General features: G+C 48.0%; 1 protein-coding gene across 1 annotated transcript in view; it reads left to right on the top strand.

Moving 5' to 3' along the window:
• DNAI1 (dynein axonemal intermediate chain 1) overlaps nucleotides 1–17,575 on the top strand; it is a 151,848-nt gene that overhangs the window by 117,088 nt on the left and 17,185 nt on the right. The window contains exon 19 of the mRNA XM_075079030.1: nucleotides 3,991–4,176. Coding sequence (XP_074935131.1) covers nucleotides 3,991–4,176 — 186 coding nt within the window. The remainder of the gene's footprint in view (nucleotides 1–3,990; nucleotides 4,177–17,575) is intronic.

Raw genomic sequence — 17,575 nt, 5'->3', positions numbered from 1 at the left:
TGCAGGGTCTGCAGAAGGTATCTGATAAAAGTGTTTATTGTCAGGAGGCTCCAGCTCCCTCTCTGGTGACATGCACCATAGTGGAAACACTTTTTGAGGGCTGAAAATCAGAGGTTTGAAATGTCCACTCTGTAGTTTCTAAACTGCTCCTGGATGAGTATGGGTCAGTGAGTGTTGTGGCCCCAGGTCTCAGCACCTGCAGGGAAGGAAGTGCTGGGACCAGTCTAGGCAGCGTGAGAAGAAATGGCATGCAGAGATGTCAGGAAAGAAGGGGCTATTAACAGGAGGACCCTCACTGGTTTGTAAGCTCTGACAAGGATACTGCTTTGACATGCTCTTTGTTCCTTCAATAGTTCTCAGCACCACTAAAACTCAAGCTGGTGTCCCAGCATAGGGCACTGCATGGCCGTGTTGCTGTATGCTGACTTCCCTTCAAAGTTACACTTCCTACTTTAAGGACCCAGAGCAAGTTACTCTGTTTCCCAATGATTAGTTAAACTGTAAATTGTGACATTCTGACAAGCATCACTTCCTTGCTGTGTTGCTGGAATTAAAAGTCTGGGTGATACTCTGGTACTGAGGGAGGCATCAGGGCCAGGTGGGTGGGAGCAGGCCTGCCCTGTGAGCTACAGAAGCCCAGGATGATGACATGGCACGTTGTACGTTAGTGAATATGGAAATATGCTTGTCCACCACACGTGGAAAGTTATACAAATATCAGCCCTCATCAAAAATGCCAATTTGCACCAGCTGCGTGACTGTTTGTGTGGCAGCTCTCATCTAGGTGCTGCTGGATGAGTGCCTGCCATGAGAAGAAGGGTGCCCTATGGAGGCACCTGCCTTCCATGGAGAGGGTTTGGATGTAGCTCTGGCTCTGGTCATCCTGGCTCCCCATGAGTCTGATACTTGAGCCACATGTGGGGTTGGGTGGCACTTCTGTGGGTCATGGTTGCACATCTGTGGGTCATATACTAAGAGAGGGCTCATCTTGCAAGTCCTTAGAGGCTGTCTTTGAGTGTAAGTAGTGACCTATAGTCTGAAGGGATAGGGGCCACCAGGGGTGGTGGGATGGGTGAGGCTGTGTGCTGTTGGTGAGTCTCTGGGGTGGGAAATACAACTAGATCCTACTCCATAATACTTAATCCCAGGACCTGAGCCAGTAGGGCAGCTCATGGGACTAGGAACCTCAAGGGAGAGCTGCAGGTTTTCAGTCTCCTATTTTTTGGACAGAAAGCCCTGTCCCAAGCCCGAGGCAGATCTGCAGATGGTGCTGGTCACATGTAGCTCTGCTGCTTTACAGCACAGTTAAACTGCCTCAGGTGTTGTGGGAAGCACTGTGGCCCTTTAGGTTACTCTCAAAGCACTGATAACAGTGCTGGTCTGACCCCATTTTCCTCTCTCCGGAGAATGCCTGTAAGCCTCTAAATCAAAGCCTCTGAAGTCCTTCCTAATGCCCATGGCACGCCCCTCCATCTGGAGCGTCTGACAGCTGATATGAGGCTGGTGTTTCCAGCTGAAGAACTGAAATAGTTTGTTCTTTTCCATGATTCCCTTGGCAAAGGAAAACAAGCCCATTTGTTTAGAAGCTCATAAAAGAGGAGCTTTATAGTAGGAACATTCATAAACTTGTTTGCTTTTGACCTTCTCCACATTGCTGATTGTTTCGAGTTCTTGTCCCAGGCATTGTGCTTGTCTGGGCTGTCAGTGGCATTTCTGAAAAACAGCCTCACCCAGAGTAATTTGCATTGCTCAGCACTCCCAATACTGAGCCTTCGGACGTGCCATCTTCCTCCACTGCAGTGCTGCGTAGGGTGTGCAGGTGTGATACGTTGACAGGCTTATAGGACAGCGGTGCAGACCTAGCTGCCAAAAAGAAACCTGACCACTAATTTCATATTGCTTTTTTTTTTCTAGATTAATTGGTGCTACTCAAGCAGTGGACATTTCCCAGGCTCTTAGGTTACTAAGCACTGAGCTTGCGCCATTGGGGGGTGGGGGTGGTGAATCATGCCCTTAAATTAATAAAAATGTATTCTATGAAGGCAAGCAATTAAATCTTCAGTGAGCATGGGTCATGGGAGGCAGATATGCTTGAAAGAGACCTTGTTTCTTTTCAGAGATAGTAAGGCAGCAGGCATAAAGTATCAGCCAGTACAGTCACCTTTATTTATGCCTAGAGGCAGGAAATTGGGATTACCTTGGCTGGACTGTGGGATGTCAAATGTCAGGTCTAGATTCAGAATTTAATGCTGGCATCTGATATTTTGAGGAGATAAAGATGAAATCTTTTTTTTTCCATCTATGCTTCCTCTGACTGGGGAAGGGCTCTCCAAACTGCAGATCCTCATCTGTCGCTGATGTTTTGAATTCCCTTCTTGTATTATAAACTGTCATGGATTTCTTCAAAATATATCTGAGAACCCTGACTACTTTCTAAGCCCTTTTCCATCTGGAAAAGTCTTATTTTACTTCAGACTGGAGGGAGCCTTCCTCATCTTGTTTTATACATCTGTAAAACCTTCGCGTGGTTCTCCTGTCCAGGCCAAGGACATTACAAATTGCTAGATGTTGAGCCCTACAAAGATACAGTGACACATGAGACTGCCTGGGACATGTGCTTGCAGATCACCCAGCTCTTTGATATACATGGATTTAGATAAAATTCACCAACTCATTGGTGTGTGATGGGAATGTACTGATTTGATACAAAACCTTCCATGCTGTTTGGAACAAGCTTTTTTAGGGTAACACTGTTAGATTTCAGATAATTCCTAGATTCAAACTGTGAGCATGCCACAATGTTGAAATACTATATCTCATCTGTCTCCTAAGTGCTAGTAAACCAGACACAGCTGGCAGGAGATATACAAGTAGTTCAGTCCTAATTTCCCCCATATTCGCACTATACTTCTTAGCATAAAATATTTACTTCCTTAGTTTTTCTGAAGACAGAAAAGGGAAAAGAAAATCTCCAGGGTGGATTCATGATGGGAGTCCAGCATGCTGGAGACTGTTCGCTTCAGCACCAGGAAAGAGAGGGACGTCATGTTTTATTAGCCTTTGCAGGCTGTAACAATGACAGCAGCTAATTGCAATAATTGGGAGATAATGGTTAAGTTAACATGTTCTCTCAAGTAACTACCACTGTTGCCTCTGGAGCCATGATGAAACGTGCATTATCATGTAGTTGGTGATGTGGCAGGTCTGTGTCACTGCTGTATCTGTGCCACAGGGCTGAGGTCCGTGCCAGCGGGAATCCCACCCGAGCAGGGCCTTGGGTCTGTCTCTCTCCCTCCTCACCTTTCCCGTTTGGCCAGTCTTTACCTGGCACTTCTCTCAATGCTGTGGGGGAAGGACGTGTGTGCAGGAGTAGCATCTGAAGCAGCTGTCCTGTGCTGTGCATTTGCCTGTGCTTCCCTTGCTATACCCCAGGGTACACCGTTGATCATGCTGACTGTGTTCCCATCACTTCCCAATTAATTACTGGTTTGAGTTTTTAATGTTACTATTAAGCTGGAAATGTTGGAAAGCTCAGCAATAAAGGGTAATAGGTATTTCTGACAACATTCCCTGCTTTGTGCATCGGTCTGTGTTAGGCTCTGATTTAACACCTGTGTGTCTTATTACTGGCAGCACCGAGAGGAGGATTACAACCTGTGAGGTTAGCAATGTTGGCTCTGAGCCTTCTCCAGTCCAGATCAGCTGGTGCCTTGCCAAGGGTCTTGGAAAGAGCTTGCGGCCACAGCAGGGAACTGGTCCTCACTCCATGAGTCCCTGCAGGAGGGGGACGGTCCCTCAAAATCAGCAGGCAGCTTCTGCACACTGGTTACTTAAAAGAGGACAAAGGCCCTGACTGCAGATGGTAATTGTGTTCTGAAGATGCCTTTCCATGGGATCTTTTCTCTCTGATTTCTCCAGCCATCGTTCTGCCACTGAGGGAAGTTCTTGCCTGATTAATCCCTTTTGTGTCCTTTGTCTCTTTTTTCCCAGGCCCATGTGTTTGATCTGAGCGTTAATAAGTATAAAGCTCTCTGCACCCAGCTAGTGGTGGCCAAGAAGAAAAATAAAATAACCCATATCCAGTTTAACCCAGTCTACCCTGTTATCATCATTGGAGATGAACGAGGCCATGTTACCTCCCTCAAGCTCTCTCCCAATCTGCGCAGGATGCCCAAGGTAAGGATGACCTGCATGCCCCTAATGGAGGTACCAAACCACAGCAGGTCTCTTTGTGCCTTATCACTGTCCCCTGTCCTTCTGTGCAATGATGTTGGCAAAGTTGCTCTCTCTAGCAAGGTGCTTAAGGGTACTCCAAGCCTTTTGGGTAGAATGTCTGAGGTGTTGGATTCCTGACTCTGTTTCTGTATGAGTAAGAAGGCTCAGTTTGCTCCTGGGCAGGAGTGGGGAGTGGTGGGAAGGGGGTTTGCTGTCTGTGGGCACTTTACCACCATATTCCAGACAAGTCCAGAAGCTCTGCAGAGGTTCATTTGTTTCCCAAAGCTCACATCTTTTCTGAGATTTGGGTTTTATTTGCAAAAGTCCCTGAAACCAAGTAAAGGAGGTCCCAACTCCTGCCTGAGTCCTACACAAAGTCCATGCTGCCTGTCTTGTTGCACTCCTGGATCATCAGAGCCTGTCCCATGACCACTACGTCATCTCTCCTGTAAATGAGCAAGCACTGTTTTTAATTTGTGAGAACACTTGGGATCCTTGTCTCAACTGACAGCAAGGTGATGCATGTGCCTCTGTGAGTTGGTGAAACCCCTTTTCCAACCCAGACATGAGGGCCACTCATAAAGGATGATGACCTCTCCCGTACAGATCCTTTACTAGACTTTCTGTCTGGGCTTCATCCAGCCATGAGCTGAATGGCTGTAAATGCATTGTCCTTTCTGAGCCCATGTAATTCTCATCCCCAGTCATCTATTGTTTAGTGGAGCTTTTTCAGTTTCAAGCTTTTCAGAACTGATCCAAGAAAGCAATCTCTCAAGATGGTAATTTTTATTTATATACCACCAACGGTTTTATATACTCTACTAATCCACTGTATTAGGCAGGGTTTTTGGCCAGGAACTAAAAACCCTTGTGTCAGTCTGGAGTCTTCTGAGTGATTTTTTAAAAAGTTCCTTCAGCCAGACACCACTGGAAATGTGAGTCTTCCCTGTGCTGAGAGGGCATAGAAAATACAGTAGCATGGCAGTCTGTTTGGGACTGGGCGCAAGAGCTGTGGAGGAGAATGTCTCGTATGCTTCACACTTTTCTATTTCCATCAAAACCTTAGTCTAACACCATCCAAGGTCTCACGGCTGTCATCAGCTTGGCTCAGGACAAGTTTCCTCATTGAGCAAGCACTGTGTCTGCCATGGACCCTCATTGCACAAGGGTTCAGCAGTGGAGACGGGTCACACACATTAACATGGCTGCTTTCCTCCGCACCCCAGCTGTGGAGTGAGCAGCACCCAGCAATACTGCGCTATGGGTCACAATGAATTCTAATGTCTCCTTGCACTCCCAATGGCCAGCAGCAGCCCTCTGTGCTGGTATGAATGTTGTCGCCTCCTTTTGCCAACTTTCTTCAGAGGCAAGTTGCATGTTGTTGATGAAGAAGTTTAAACTGTGAGTTCAGGAGAGGCTCAATCACTTATTGCTGGCCTTAAACCAATAGGTACCATATCCCAGGCACCATATAAATGGGATGGAAACAGTCTCTGCTCCTCTGGTGTTATTAAGCTATCTGTCTTCTGCTTGCTTTGTTAGGTTTGAAGGGACTCTAAACACTGAACTAAATGTTTTGTGCACATGAGGAGAAGGAGAGATGTTCAGTCATGGCTAGTGATGTGTGCAGGTGTCCTGGCTACAGCCAGCTCTTCTCTGAAAGAGATGAGAATTTAAAACAGATGACATGCAGTGTGGTGGCAAAGTGGTGGGTCTGGCCACAAGTGGACAAGCGAGCCCATCTTTTGTGGCTGATGTGGCACCTGCTGTGCCAAGTGCCTTTCTCCAGGACCCTGCGGTGAGGAGGTTTAGCTGCTGTGAGAGTGTTTTAACAGAGGGAATTCGAGCCCTGGCTTTACAGGTGGTAACATCCACTGCATTCTCCTGTCTATCTCCTTGGTGTGCCAGCACCAGCCTTCGTGTCCTTAACTAACAGCCAGCTTCCAGATGAGTTTGTAAGAGTGTCATCTCACTGTGGGGAATCAGATGTTCTTCCAGAGTATTGATCCTGGCTCCTCTGAAGATCAAGTTGTTGTGCTCTTTAAATCTTTACCCTGTGCAGCCAGCTTTCCTCTGTAAAATGATTTCACTTCTCCCTCTTTTCTTGGAGTCCCCAGAGCCAAGTTAACAGTCTCAGAATATCCACAGGCTTTATAAATGGAGATGGTCCAAAGCTGTGCAGAGGAATCCTGGCATCCCAGCTGTCTCCTCACAGATAGAGAAACCCATCTGTACCTGGCTCGGTACCTGGCTACCCCAGTCTGGCCTCTCCAGTGCTTGATCCCTGCAGAGCCCACTGGGGAAACCTGTCTGACACCAGGGACGAGAAGCCATGGCCGGTGCTTCTGGAGGTTGTGGCCTTTGCACCAACCCCAGCATCTGTGACCTCAGCTGCCTGGTCTTATTTCCACTGACTTCTTTGGAGATGGGAAGTTGCCTCTTGCTGAGGTCTGGCAGAACTCCGTGTGCCAATGGGAAGGGGTAAGCAGGGGCTCATCCAGGTCCCATGGCCCCTCTGTTTCACACTGGTGTCACAGCAGTTTACCTATAAGGCTTGTCCGCCAGCTTCCCACACATCTGGGACAGCTGCTTTTGACAGGTACGACTAGCAGACTAATCACTCTTTTTTGGAGTTCCTAATAGCCACATGTCATTACAAAACTTCTTTCCTCCCCTAAAAATAGTTGTGGTGCTGTCTGCTCCATGTTCTGCAGATTTCTTAGCTCTTGCTGGGCTTCCAAGACAGGGCTTACCAAGAGAGACTGAGCTAACTTCATCCTGGTGGAATTTTATTCTGGTTTGCCTGGCAGTTAAAGCTGGTGTGGTGGGTAAGTGGAAATAGGGAGGGTAAGGACTCCTGGGTTCTCATTGTTGGTTCATTCCTTTCTTCACATCCTTGACCTCCTTAGATAATTCTCAGCGTTGATCTGCAGCTTAATTAATTCATGTTTGTAAAACACTTTGGGATCTTTAAGAAGTGTTATTTAATAGTCCAAGTTTTGCTGTCAGCAGTGTTAGCACAGCCTCATTTACGAACTCTTGGCAGAACAAATATGCCAAGGAGGGGACTTCTTGAAAGCACTTAGGTGGCATTTTCAGAAGTGACTTTCACCAAGAAACAGAGTAAAAGCTTCAAAAAATGCCTAAAACTCCCTGTGAGTCTTGGCCTCCTAAATAATTTAGTAGCACATGGGAAAATGTGCATTTGTTGTTGAGAGAAAGTTGGGGACAGGGCTTCTGCCACTCCTCAGGCACTTGTGTCAAGGGCACATCTGTGTGCACAGAGGGTACAGAGGTCCCTGTGCTTATGCCAAGCACAGCGGGCATCTTTGTGTCTTTGCTCAGGTGATCTGGGTCCTGGAGCCCTCCCTAGCCCCACAAACTGAAGTCTCTGGGGCAGGACAGAGACACCCGCTTGCCCCGAGGCAGTGAGCTATATTTATTTCCATGAGGTGTGATCCTGGTACAGGTTTTTTGTGCCTATTGCTGTTGTTTCTAGACTGTGTAAGTCCCCTGGGAGACCTGGGAGTCCTCTGGGAACTCGCTACCCAACTGATAAGCAACGGCTCCAAGAGCCTGGGGAGCATGGAAGCTGGGGGGACAAAGATAGCTGAACCCAAACCTTGTGGGAAGAGCAACCATGAGGCAGAGAGCAGAGCGTGCTGAAGGTGAGTTTGCAATCAAACTACCACCAGCTCAGTCCTGCATTGGCTATGCCAAACACCCATCTCCTGAGCACCCAGCCCTGCTTGGGCAGAAAGCTCATACCAACTGATATTGTCCTATGCAAGAAGACCTGGTGAAACTAGTTCGGGTCCTTATGCTTAGAGCTCAGAGGTGGAGCATAAATGCTTGCAGTATTTTAAGATGCAGCAGTAGGAACAAGTGGCTCTCTGCTGTCATCCAAGCCACTTTCGGACTCTAAGCGCCTTAAATATTGCAGCAGTTGTCAGGCAGGAATTGTTTAACTAATAAAGTATCCTTCCTAATTTGTAATGACCTTGGTGGTTGAGTTCACCCGAGGGAAGCATTGCTGTAAGAAGAATCTGTTTGGGGCAGAGCTGTTTAATTAGTACGCCTTCTGGGTTTCATTTGGGGGTTGGAAGAAATTAAAGCATTTTGTCATCACAGTCAGAAGAATGTAGCTGTTCATGGGCTTCGGTTTGTTTTTAAAACACTGCTAAAATAGCCTGGCACAACCCCTGTCAATGCCAAAAGTAAGCAGGAGATAGTCAAAAAAAGTGTGAAGGTTTTTTAGAAACGCTGGGAGACCAGAGCGGAGTGGGAGAAGGAAAGAAAGCAGGTCAAAGAAAGGTTACAACATTTGCTGAGGCTAAGGCAAACTTCTTGGCCAGTACGCAGTCTGACAACCAGGGAAGAAGCCAGCTTCTTGGCCTGATACTTGTCTTGGATATTTATCTTGGATTATCTAGGATGATTATCTCAGTCTCTGTTCCTCCCACTGGTTTCTTTACATGCAAGTCATCTCTTTCCCTATCTATCGGGGACAATCGAGTTACTTACCAGGCAGTAAATCCTGGCTGACAGGGTCTAGCTGGGCATGAGTGCAGTGGCAAGGGGAACACGGCTGCTCACCCATCCCAGGACATGGCAGCAGGGCTGTGCACAGGTTAGGAGCTGCAAGCACACACCTGCGAGTCCAGTGCTGGGTGCCTGTGAGCAGCTTGTGGTGTGGGGACATGCACAGGGCACGGGGTGTCTCTGAGCTTTCCTATCCATGTGTACATGCTGGACAGCTGCTCCACTCCCTCTGTGCCTTATCACACCAGCGAGTGTCACCTCTGAACTCCCTGTGCCTCCCTGCCTCTTTGCAGCTCTGATGATTTTGCCCATGGCCAGATCCAGCGCAAGGCTGCTCAGCCAAGGAAAGGGCATTGAGTTTTGCTGCCTGAAGCAGTTTGGCACTTTGACCATAGCTGTTGGCAGGGCTGGGAGGGATCGGTCAGGATTTGGGGGACTGTGAGGGACAGTGGGAAGGTGTTGGGTTTTTCAGGAGGTAAAGGAGGGAAGGGGATTTAGGGAAGATTGGTGGAAGTGTACAAAATTTTAGGGAGACAGTAGGAGAGTGGCTTAAATCTCTTCTTCAGCCTATCCCTGTCCCCAGCACTGCCTTCTTTGCTATATCCTGTGTCTTGAGGTTGCTTTCTTCTCATACTCTGCAGCAGTACCCTCTGCATCCAGTGCTTTCTCAACAAGGAACCCTGATTTTGTCCCTATACCCAGCCTCGGTGGGATGCAACTCAGGTCCAGAGCTGGTACTAAGCTAGGACAGTGTGAATGGACAGGGGATGCTTAGTCCTGAACCTCACTGCTTTGTAGCCTTGCATTGCTGTGACCTACAGTGACAGGGATAAACTTGAAGGAGTTAAGGACCAGGAGATTGTTTCTGTTCCTGGTGTTTTCCTGTAGCAGTGGGAGGTGTTTCAGTAGCTGTGAGGGATGAACTGCCCAGCACAGGAAGATGAAGCTGAACCTAGGAGCTTCTCTCCCAGGAGGTACAGTCCATCTACATGTGGGACTGTATTTACAGAAGGAAGCTATAGATTAAATACAGTCTCCAGGATCACATCGTCTTGGACTGGTGGGTGGCTTAGCACTGAGGGAAGTACGTTTTGTCCCCAAACTTTCTATTTCAACAGCTTTCATGTGATATCATTCTGAGAGAAAAGCACTCACGTCTCCTCTCCAAACAGTCTTGCTATTCTAGTGATGTAACTCCTAGTCCTTCTGTTTTCATGCAAATGCTCCTCTCTCGTTGAGATTCCCACAGTCGCTTCTGTGCTGTTCAGGCAGTGGCCGATTTCCTTGTGTCTCTTCAGGGCTGGCTAATTGTGCAGTGACCCAAAAGTACAGAGCACAAGCAGTGCTGGAGGAATTTGGCATCAAGCACTGCTGTGCCTTGCCTACATCAGGACTGCCTCCTCCAGATGCAGCTTGGCCCCCTGATAAGGAGGCACACACAAATAAGCTTGGGTCTCATAAAAACTGACCTGCAGCTTGATGGCTTTGCTTTCTCTGAGATTTGCAAATGCTTTGTGATTTCCTTTCAGTCCCTCCCCTGTTATTTAGGCTAGTTGCACATAGCTGCTCTCTGTACTGCTGGAAGACCTGAGCACTGTGGGGTGGATCCAGGGACGCATGAAACTCTATTTTGCATGCTGGGCCTAGCATACACTGAGGTCAGCAAGAAGCCATACCGCTTATGTGCAGCTTGCCAGAGTGTGAGCAGCATTGCTTGCGACCTGCGGCTGTTTTGCTGTGCAGATCTGTGACTCATAACTGTAAATCAACATCTACTGAATGGAATACTGACGTGCACTGACAAAAGCAGGCTCCCCTGCCCATTCTGCCTGTTCCTTCCCCGCCATGCTTTCCTGCCCTGCCACTGTGCTGGGAAACCCATTAGCAGGAAGACCTTCACAGCCCCCCAGGATCCCTTCTTCCTCCACTGTCTCACATGAGGGTATCTCCCAATCTAGCATAACCTGAGATAAAAAGAAAGAACTGTTTCGTCCTAGAGAGCTGTTTCTTGGGACAGGAGATGGTCCGTGTGCCAGCAGTCTACAGTCCTTCTTGGGCAGAACCGAAGCCATTGGATATTTATCTGGAGACCATGGATATATCCACTATGCACAGGAGAGTGTCTCTGTGGCACAAATCCAGAGGTCCAAGGGTGTCACACCACAGATACAACAAGTACTGGATCCCAGACAGAGATATAGCAACCTTAGACACAAGTACTGTTTGGAGAACTAACCCAAACAAGCTGGCAGTAGATCTAAAGGACATGAATCTTCTCTCATTAAATCAGTTTCCTTTGGTTTTTGAGAAATAACTTTTGGGTTGCACCAGACTATGTGAAGAGATGAGAGAGCTCTATGTAACTGCAGAATTGCTAAACGCCAAGGTCAAAGAGCTGGGGTTTTTCTTCTTTTCACTGTTCCTGGCCACGTGTCTTCAACCTTATTTTTGTTGTGTAATGTCACTTTCTGTGACCACTCTGTTTGGCAGTGGTGGAGAGACAACATCAGCGTATTTACAAGTTATTTTAAGATGAAGTCAGTTCTCAGTGGTCAGAATGAAGTGTGCTTAGTACGTTAAATGGAAACACTGGCAAGTGGAGGAAGAAAAGGTCCCATTTTAAGAAAATTCAATAGTACTTATAAATTATTTGTAAAGTGCAAGTCTCATCCTGTGAGGTGCTGCATGTTGTCAGGGGGACACTGACAAAGCCAGGAGGACTGCCTTTGACTTTCTAGTTTCCTCTTTGAAGGTCTGTGTAATAAAAATGTTTGTCCATGTTTGAAAGTAATGAAAGACCACTCCATTTTGCAATACTAGAGGTTTGAAGAAAAATACTAGGGGAATTTTGTTTTAATAGTCAAGTTGCTGAGCTAAATGCCCCTCTCTAGACACAAATCTGGTGTGTGTCAATTGAATTTGCTGTCCTCTGGGTATTCAAGAGTAACTGAAATATGAATTTGGCCAAGCAAAATGGGTTTTAGTGGGGTCTTATTTTACTCCTTCCCTTGTATTTCTCCACATGGGCACAGTTATGTTGCTACAAGAACTGTTTTGTCTGAAGGCTTTGTATCCTCTTCCTTGCGAACAGATTGTGTCTGTACTTTGGTGCCCTCCATCCTAGAGCTCCCCAAACCCCAGCAGCCTGGGCTTTGCTCATCTGCAGCCCAATAAGCCCATCACTGCCTGTCCTGGGAAATACCTAATACATGAGAAGGAGCCCTGCTTCACCTCTTCAAAGAACTTGCATTTTGGTTAGACCAGTGATTTCCTGAATATGCCTGTCCAGCTTGCACAGCTCCTGTTTGAGCTGGAGCCTCTGTACCTTGGCAGAAAGCCTTGGCAGCAGAGGATTGGGCACAGCATAACATTATGGCAAGAGAGGCACTGCCCTGCCTCACGGGCTGCTTGGCTTGCCTTTCCTCCCTGTTCTTTATTTAGCTGTCCACTGTGAATTAATTTTTATGCACATGACTTAAATTCCCTCCAGAAAATTGAGGGGTTCTGAGAAATCATCAGTTTTTTACCTGAATAGCAGCTCTGGTAGAAAGGCAGAGGGACCCCCAGGGGAACTGGTTGTTTTCAAAGTGTGCCCTCAGCAGAACCAGTGAGGGAGACTTTTTGGGAGACTTTCATTCTCCTGGCAATGGCTGGATGTGAAAGAAGGCCTGCCAGCCTGCAGGGTCTCCTGCTGGGACTATTCAGTGCTCAGCCCCCCGACACAACTGAATACGGCTGCCTGCTGATGGAGGCAATGCGGATGCTTGTCCTCCAGGTCATCTGAGGGTGAGCTGCTTTTTTGCCAGAGAGCCCTGAGCATCTCTTGGGAATGCAGCTATTCCTGAGCCCTGGCTGTGCCACAGGGGTGCAGAGGATGAAAGCTTCTTAGCTCAGCCCCTGAGCCGCGGGGTGTGTTTGAAGGGCAAGGGGATGGCTTATCAAGAGGGCATGGCGCAAAGCAGTGGCTAGGGCCAGGGAGACCCAGCCATGGTCCTGGACCTGGCCTCTACATCTCCTTGGATGAGATGCAGTTCCTCTCCGTGTTGAAGTGGGATGAGGACACCCACCTCCTTGGGAGCCATAGCAGCCAAGTGAGAGGTGTCCATAGACACCATGGATCTGCTCCCCTACAGCCTCTCTTCTCCATGCATCCCTCTGGCTAAGTGCTTTCTGGTCACATCCAATATAGTCACACCTCAGCAGAGCTGCTGATGTTGGGGTGCACTGATGGACAGCTTCATCCCACCAGGACCCAGAATAGGGCAGGATCTCCTGCCTCCCTGCATTGTCTATTACAGGAGGATTGTTGGATCTCATAGTCTATCAAGCCCAAAATTTCAAGCTGGGGCAGGCTGGTCCCTGCAGAACCGGTGAAAATTAGAAAGTGAAACGAGGTACCAAGAGATGCTCACCCACAACCAGCAGACACAGCAGTGATGTGTGTGCTGTTACAACTCCAGTGCCTATCTTGGTCCTGTGTGGCCCCTCAGCCGTCCTTCCTGGCAGAGAGAGGGGCAAGAAGGGAAGGATGAGAGTGCAGGTCCTGATATGGGGCAGAGGAAAGAGGTAGCAGTTGTATGAGTGAAAGGACGAGGGTCTGGATCATGATGCAAGCAGGCAGGGGAAGGCATCTCATGGGTGTGCTGGACAGCAAAGCATGTAAAGCCCTGGAATGCAGGTGAGCAGCTCCCTATTGGCTCTGTACCTTCATAGGGGTTGGTTTGGCCTCTGATTGTGCTGGTCATGCAATTTTGGTGGAAAAATATAACAAGGTCTCTCCAACTCATGGCTGTGCAGCGTCCCAGGCACCAGAGGACTCACTCAGCAGGGATGGCAAATGGGACATTGGCCTTCCTTTACAAGGCCCGTCCTAGTCATGTTTTTGCATTGCCTCACTGAACCTGGCAATGCCCCAGCGCTTGGAGAAAGTGGGCCTTTACTCTTATTCAAGCTTTTCAGCTTTTCCTTGCTTGTGTTATTACATACCTTGTCCCTGGGCGTCATCTGGGTACTCTAGGGCAGTGTCTCTCTCTGCAGAGCCCGGTGGCATTTGCTGCAGTGACAAAGGCAGGAAATTTGGCATGACATGGAATAGGAAGAGATGCACCTATGGGGGCCAGAGGAACAGCTTGAGATTTGGCACATCCCTGTTTCTCCTCCTGAGCCTGACAGCCTTCCCTAAACAGCCGGCCTGGACTGGAAAGGACTGAGGCTGCCAGTGGAGACACAGTGGGGCAGCTCCCTGCCTGGGAGACTGTGTCTGTGCCACTGTAAAACACATCCCAGATACATTGCTGTAAAAATCCCTTCACTCGTAGATTTTGCCTGCACACTGCGTGTGTCGATCTACAGACCTCCATGCCCTGCACATCCTGATCGAAACTATCGTGCTGCTTCCTGTCCTTGCCAAGCCTCTCCCTGACTCATGCTCATACCATGTACCAGCCTCCTCTGAAAGAAAAGAAAGGGAGACACCTGTGCCGGCAGGCAGGCCAAATAAACGGCCCTTGCTCAAATTAATTTGATGGGCTCAATGGGGAATTGTTTAAATGAGAGAAGGGAAGGAATCGCCGATGAATAAATGTCTTGCTGCTCATGGTGATAGAGCTGACGCAAAAGAATTATTTTTATCCCATGGAGGAAAGGAAGAGAAGAGCCATGTGAAGCAGAGGAGAGGAGGGTCTGCCTCACAGTCCCGCTGGCTGTGGGAGATACAGTGATGGCTGCAATCAAAGCAGCTCCAAGGTTCTACTGGAGGGAAGCTGTTAGGCTCCAATTCACTGACTCTTTCTGAGAGATGGAATTCCAGATGCCAGCCGTGTTAGGCCATCTTGGGGTAAACATCCTGTGCTCACCCCTACTCCCATGTCCCATCAGCGAGCTGCCTGTGATCCCACTGGTCCCATTGCAGGGGGCGCCTGGGTTCCTCACCCCCCACAGGGTCCTGGTCAGTGCAGGGACCTGCTCTGCCTGAGCAGTGTTGTGTTTCCCACCTCCAGCACATTAGGCTGGAATCCCCTTCTTGTTGTCCCTCAGACCTTGTTCCATGATCTGTGCCCTTAGTACATGGTGTCCTATGGGTGCAGCTCTCCCACTGCCCTCCCTGGCACAGAGGGATCCTTTCATGTGTGTGGCCACATGCTCCCATTTCTCTGCAGTGGGACAGCTGACTGTTTCACAGCAGCACAGGGGTGCTGAGTCCCATCCAGGTGATTATCCCTCGAACCCCAGCCCTGACGGCAGAATGCCTCCTCCCCACAATCCTATATTTGTACAGGGAATTGTCCCTGCTCACACACCATTTCTTGCGTTTGTTCCTGTTAAATCGCATACAGGTTTTCCAGGTCACATCACTGGTCCAGCAAAGTAATTTCAAATTCCAGTACTGCCTTCCTGGACACCTGCAGCCTTCCCACCTGTCCGGTGTTGATGCACTAACAGAAATGCTGCCCAGATCCCATCCAGACCAAGGAGCTGAGTGTATTGCACACAACTGACCCCTCTGTGCTGACAGGTCTGGGTACAGCTATTCAGCTGGGTATTACTGGCTTTTACCAACCTTGTACAGCTCTTTGCCTCGCTTGAGGATCAGAATATCAAGGTAGGCAATGGCAAAGTCTTCCTGAGGTCAAGATTAATGACTTCTGTGTCTTTCCTGTTGACAAGGTCTATTATATTGTTGCAAAAAGAAATCATATTAGTTCAACGTGACTCCTTTGGTACAAATCCATGTTAGCTGTGATGCATCTCCTCGCAGGCACTTACAGGTAGTTGTCTTATTCCACCTATCTTCTGAAAAGTGAGGTTAAACTGAAGGGTCTGTGATTCTCTTTTTTTTAGGATAATTACTGCATTTACCTTTTTCAGCTTTCTGATCCCCATCATCCTCTGATACTCCCCAAGATAAATGTTTCAGATCAAGGCTGTTATGTCAAGCTGATGTGAAGACAGCTGCCTTCCCAAGAGGCTGGGGCTGTTGTGGCCAGGACGGTCTAAAAACACTATAAGCAAGCCAAAGCATGTAGGCACAGATAATGCCCTTTATTAAGCAAACAAATATACCTAAAAAGAAAAGAGAAGTGCATGTGCCCTAAAGCTTGTCTTTTCTTCTCCAGACATATATTAGTTGAGGTAATAAAAGACATCATTGCGTCTTCCTGCCAGCCTGTGCTCTCTGGGTACATGCTAACCCACACCTTGCTCAGCCAAAGCAGACGTCTCCCCACTTGATTGCTGGTATCAGCTGATATCAGTGATCAGCTGATCAGCTGGTATCAGTGATATCCTGAGGACTGGGGATTGCAGGAAAGGGGAAAGGTGCCTTCCCAGAAGTGCAGATGGATCATGGATGTGAGCACTGCTCACTCTCTGCTTTCTTATTTGTTTGCCTCCTCTGACTTTCTGATGATTATATTGACTTGCTGTCAAAAGTCAGGCACCAGAACCAGAATGACCAGAAACAGCTTTTGCAAATGCAGCTGTGCGGCTGGAAGATGCTCATTCCTCTCCAGGATTAGGCCTTCTGCTTTGTTTTGCACTGAATGAACCTGCTAAGCCAGGAAAAGGAACTCAAAGCCTCTTATTTTATCTGACCTGGGCAACCAAAGGACACGCAGTGGGAGTGCAGGAAATTAATAATTTAGCATCTTTCATGTCATTAAAAAAGAAAGCATGCCAGGCTTTGCTGCACAGTTAGAGTTTGAATACAGCAGAGCAGAAGGCTGATGGATTGGGTTTCAATTACAACTGCTTGCTCAAGAAGAAAAGCTGTGCTATAAAAACACTTCAGCCCAAATGTCTCCTGCAACCTGGGGGCTGGGATACTCAGGCTGCAGAAGGAAAGGGAAACTCAGCCTGAGAAAGCTCTGTTCATCCACTGCTGTGAGGCCAAAACCAGGGCTGTGGAGGTGCTGTCTCACTCAGTGCAGGTGCACAGGGTTTCCCAGCCTAAAACACCAGTGAAGGAGAGGGATATGAGTTCTGCTCCCACAGTGGCAAGAGCCTGGGGTAGCTCAGGTCTGAACTGCAGCTACTAAAGATGGAAATCCTGGAGTGGCTGTAGAGGACAAAGATTTGCAGAGGGTCTGTCATCCTTTCTGCACTGGCAGGGGAAACTCTATGTCACTTCCCTCTTGCCTGTGTAGGGAAATTTGGTTTGTCAGAGTGTTTTTACCCTGCTCATAGCCAGGGATGTGCTGCATGGTGTGATTTTCAGAGGCTGGTACTGTAGGCAAAGCCTTCTGCAATAAGTCATATCTTCATTTTGAGTCAAGGTTAGTCTGAGCTTTAACTCAGAAAAGCAACAAGAAAACAGGACACCACTATTGCCCACCTGCAAAGAAAGAAAGAGAGAGGACTTGGCAGAGAGAGCTCTAGCCCTCGGTTCCCTCATCCCTGAAATAATCATAATAGTTGGTGTCACAGGCTGAGCAGGGTTTACCAAGAGCAAGGAAACTGGCTTCTCCCCTCTGTCCCTGCCCCTTACCCAGCTTGCACTAGCAGGGTTCATTGGAGAAAGTACAGCCTATGTCCCCGTGCTTCACAGCAACAGGTTTTGCTTTCTGCAGGCTGCAGTGAAACCGCTATGGCTTGTTCCTGCTCCTCCATGCTAGTGGTTAAGCCCTGAGTTAGTAAAAGGCTTGGGCAGACTGAGCTGAAAGATGCTACAGCAGTACTACGCTATTATTATTTGATATTTAATCAGTTATTTGATTCAGCAGCGCTACACTCTTATTATATGATACTAATGCCGTAATAATATGGGAGTTAGAGGAAACATATACATGCAACCAAGCTGTTTCCCCTGCTTCAGAAAGAA

The sequence above is a fragment of the Phalacrocorax aristotelis genome, chromosome Z (genome assembly GCF_949628215.1).
Source record: "Phalacrocorax aristotelis chromosome Z, bGulAri2.1, whole genome shotgun sequence".
Lineage (NCBI taxonomy): Eukaryota > Metazoa > Chordata > Aves > Suliformes > Phalacrocoracidae > Phalacrocorax > Phalacrocorax aristotelis.
The sequence above is the reverse complement of the archived record's forward strand: the minus strand, read 5'-3'. Positions and strand labels throughout refer to the sequence as shown.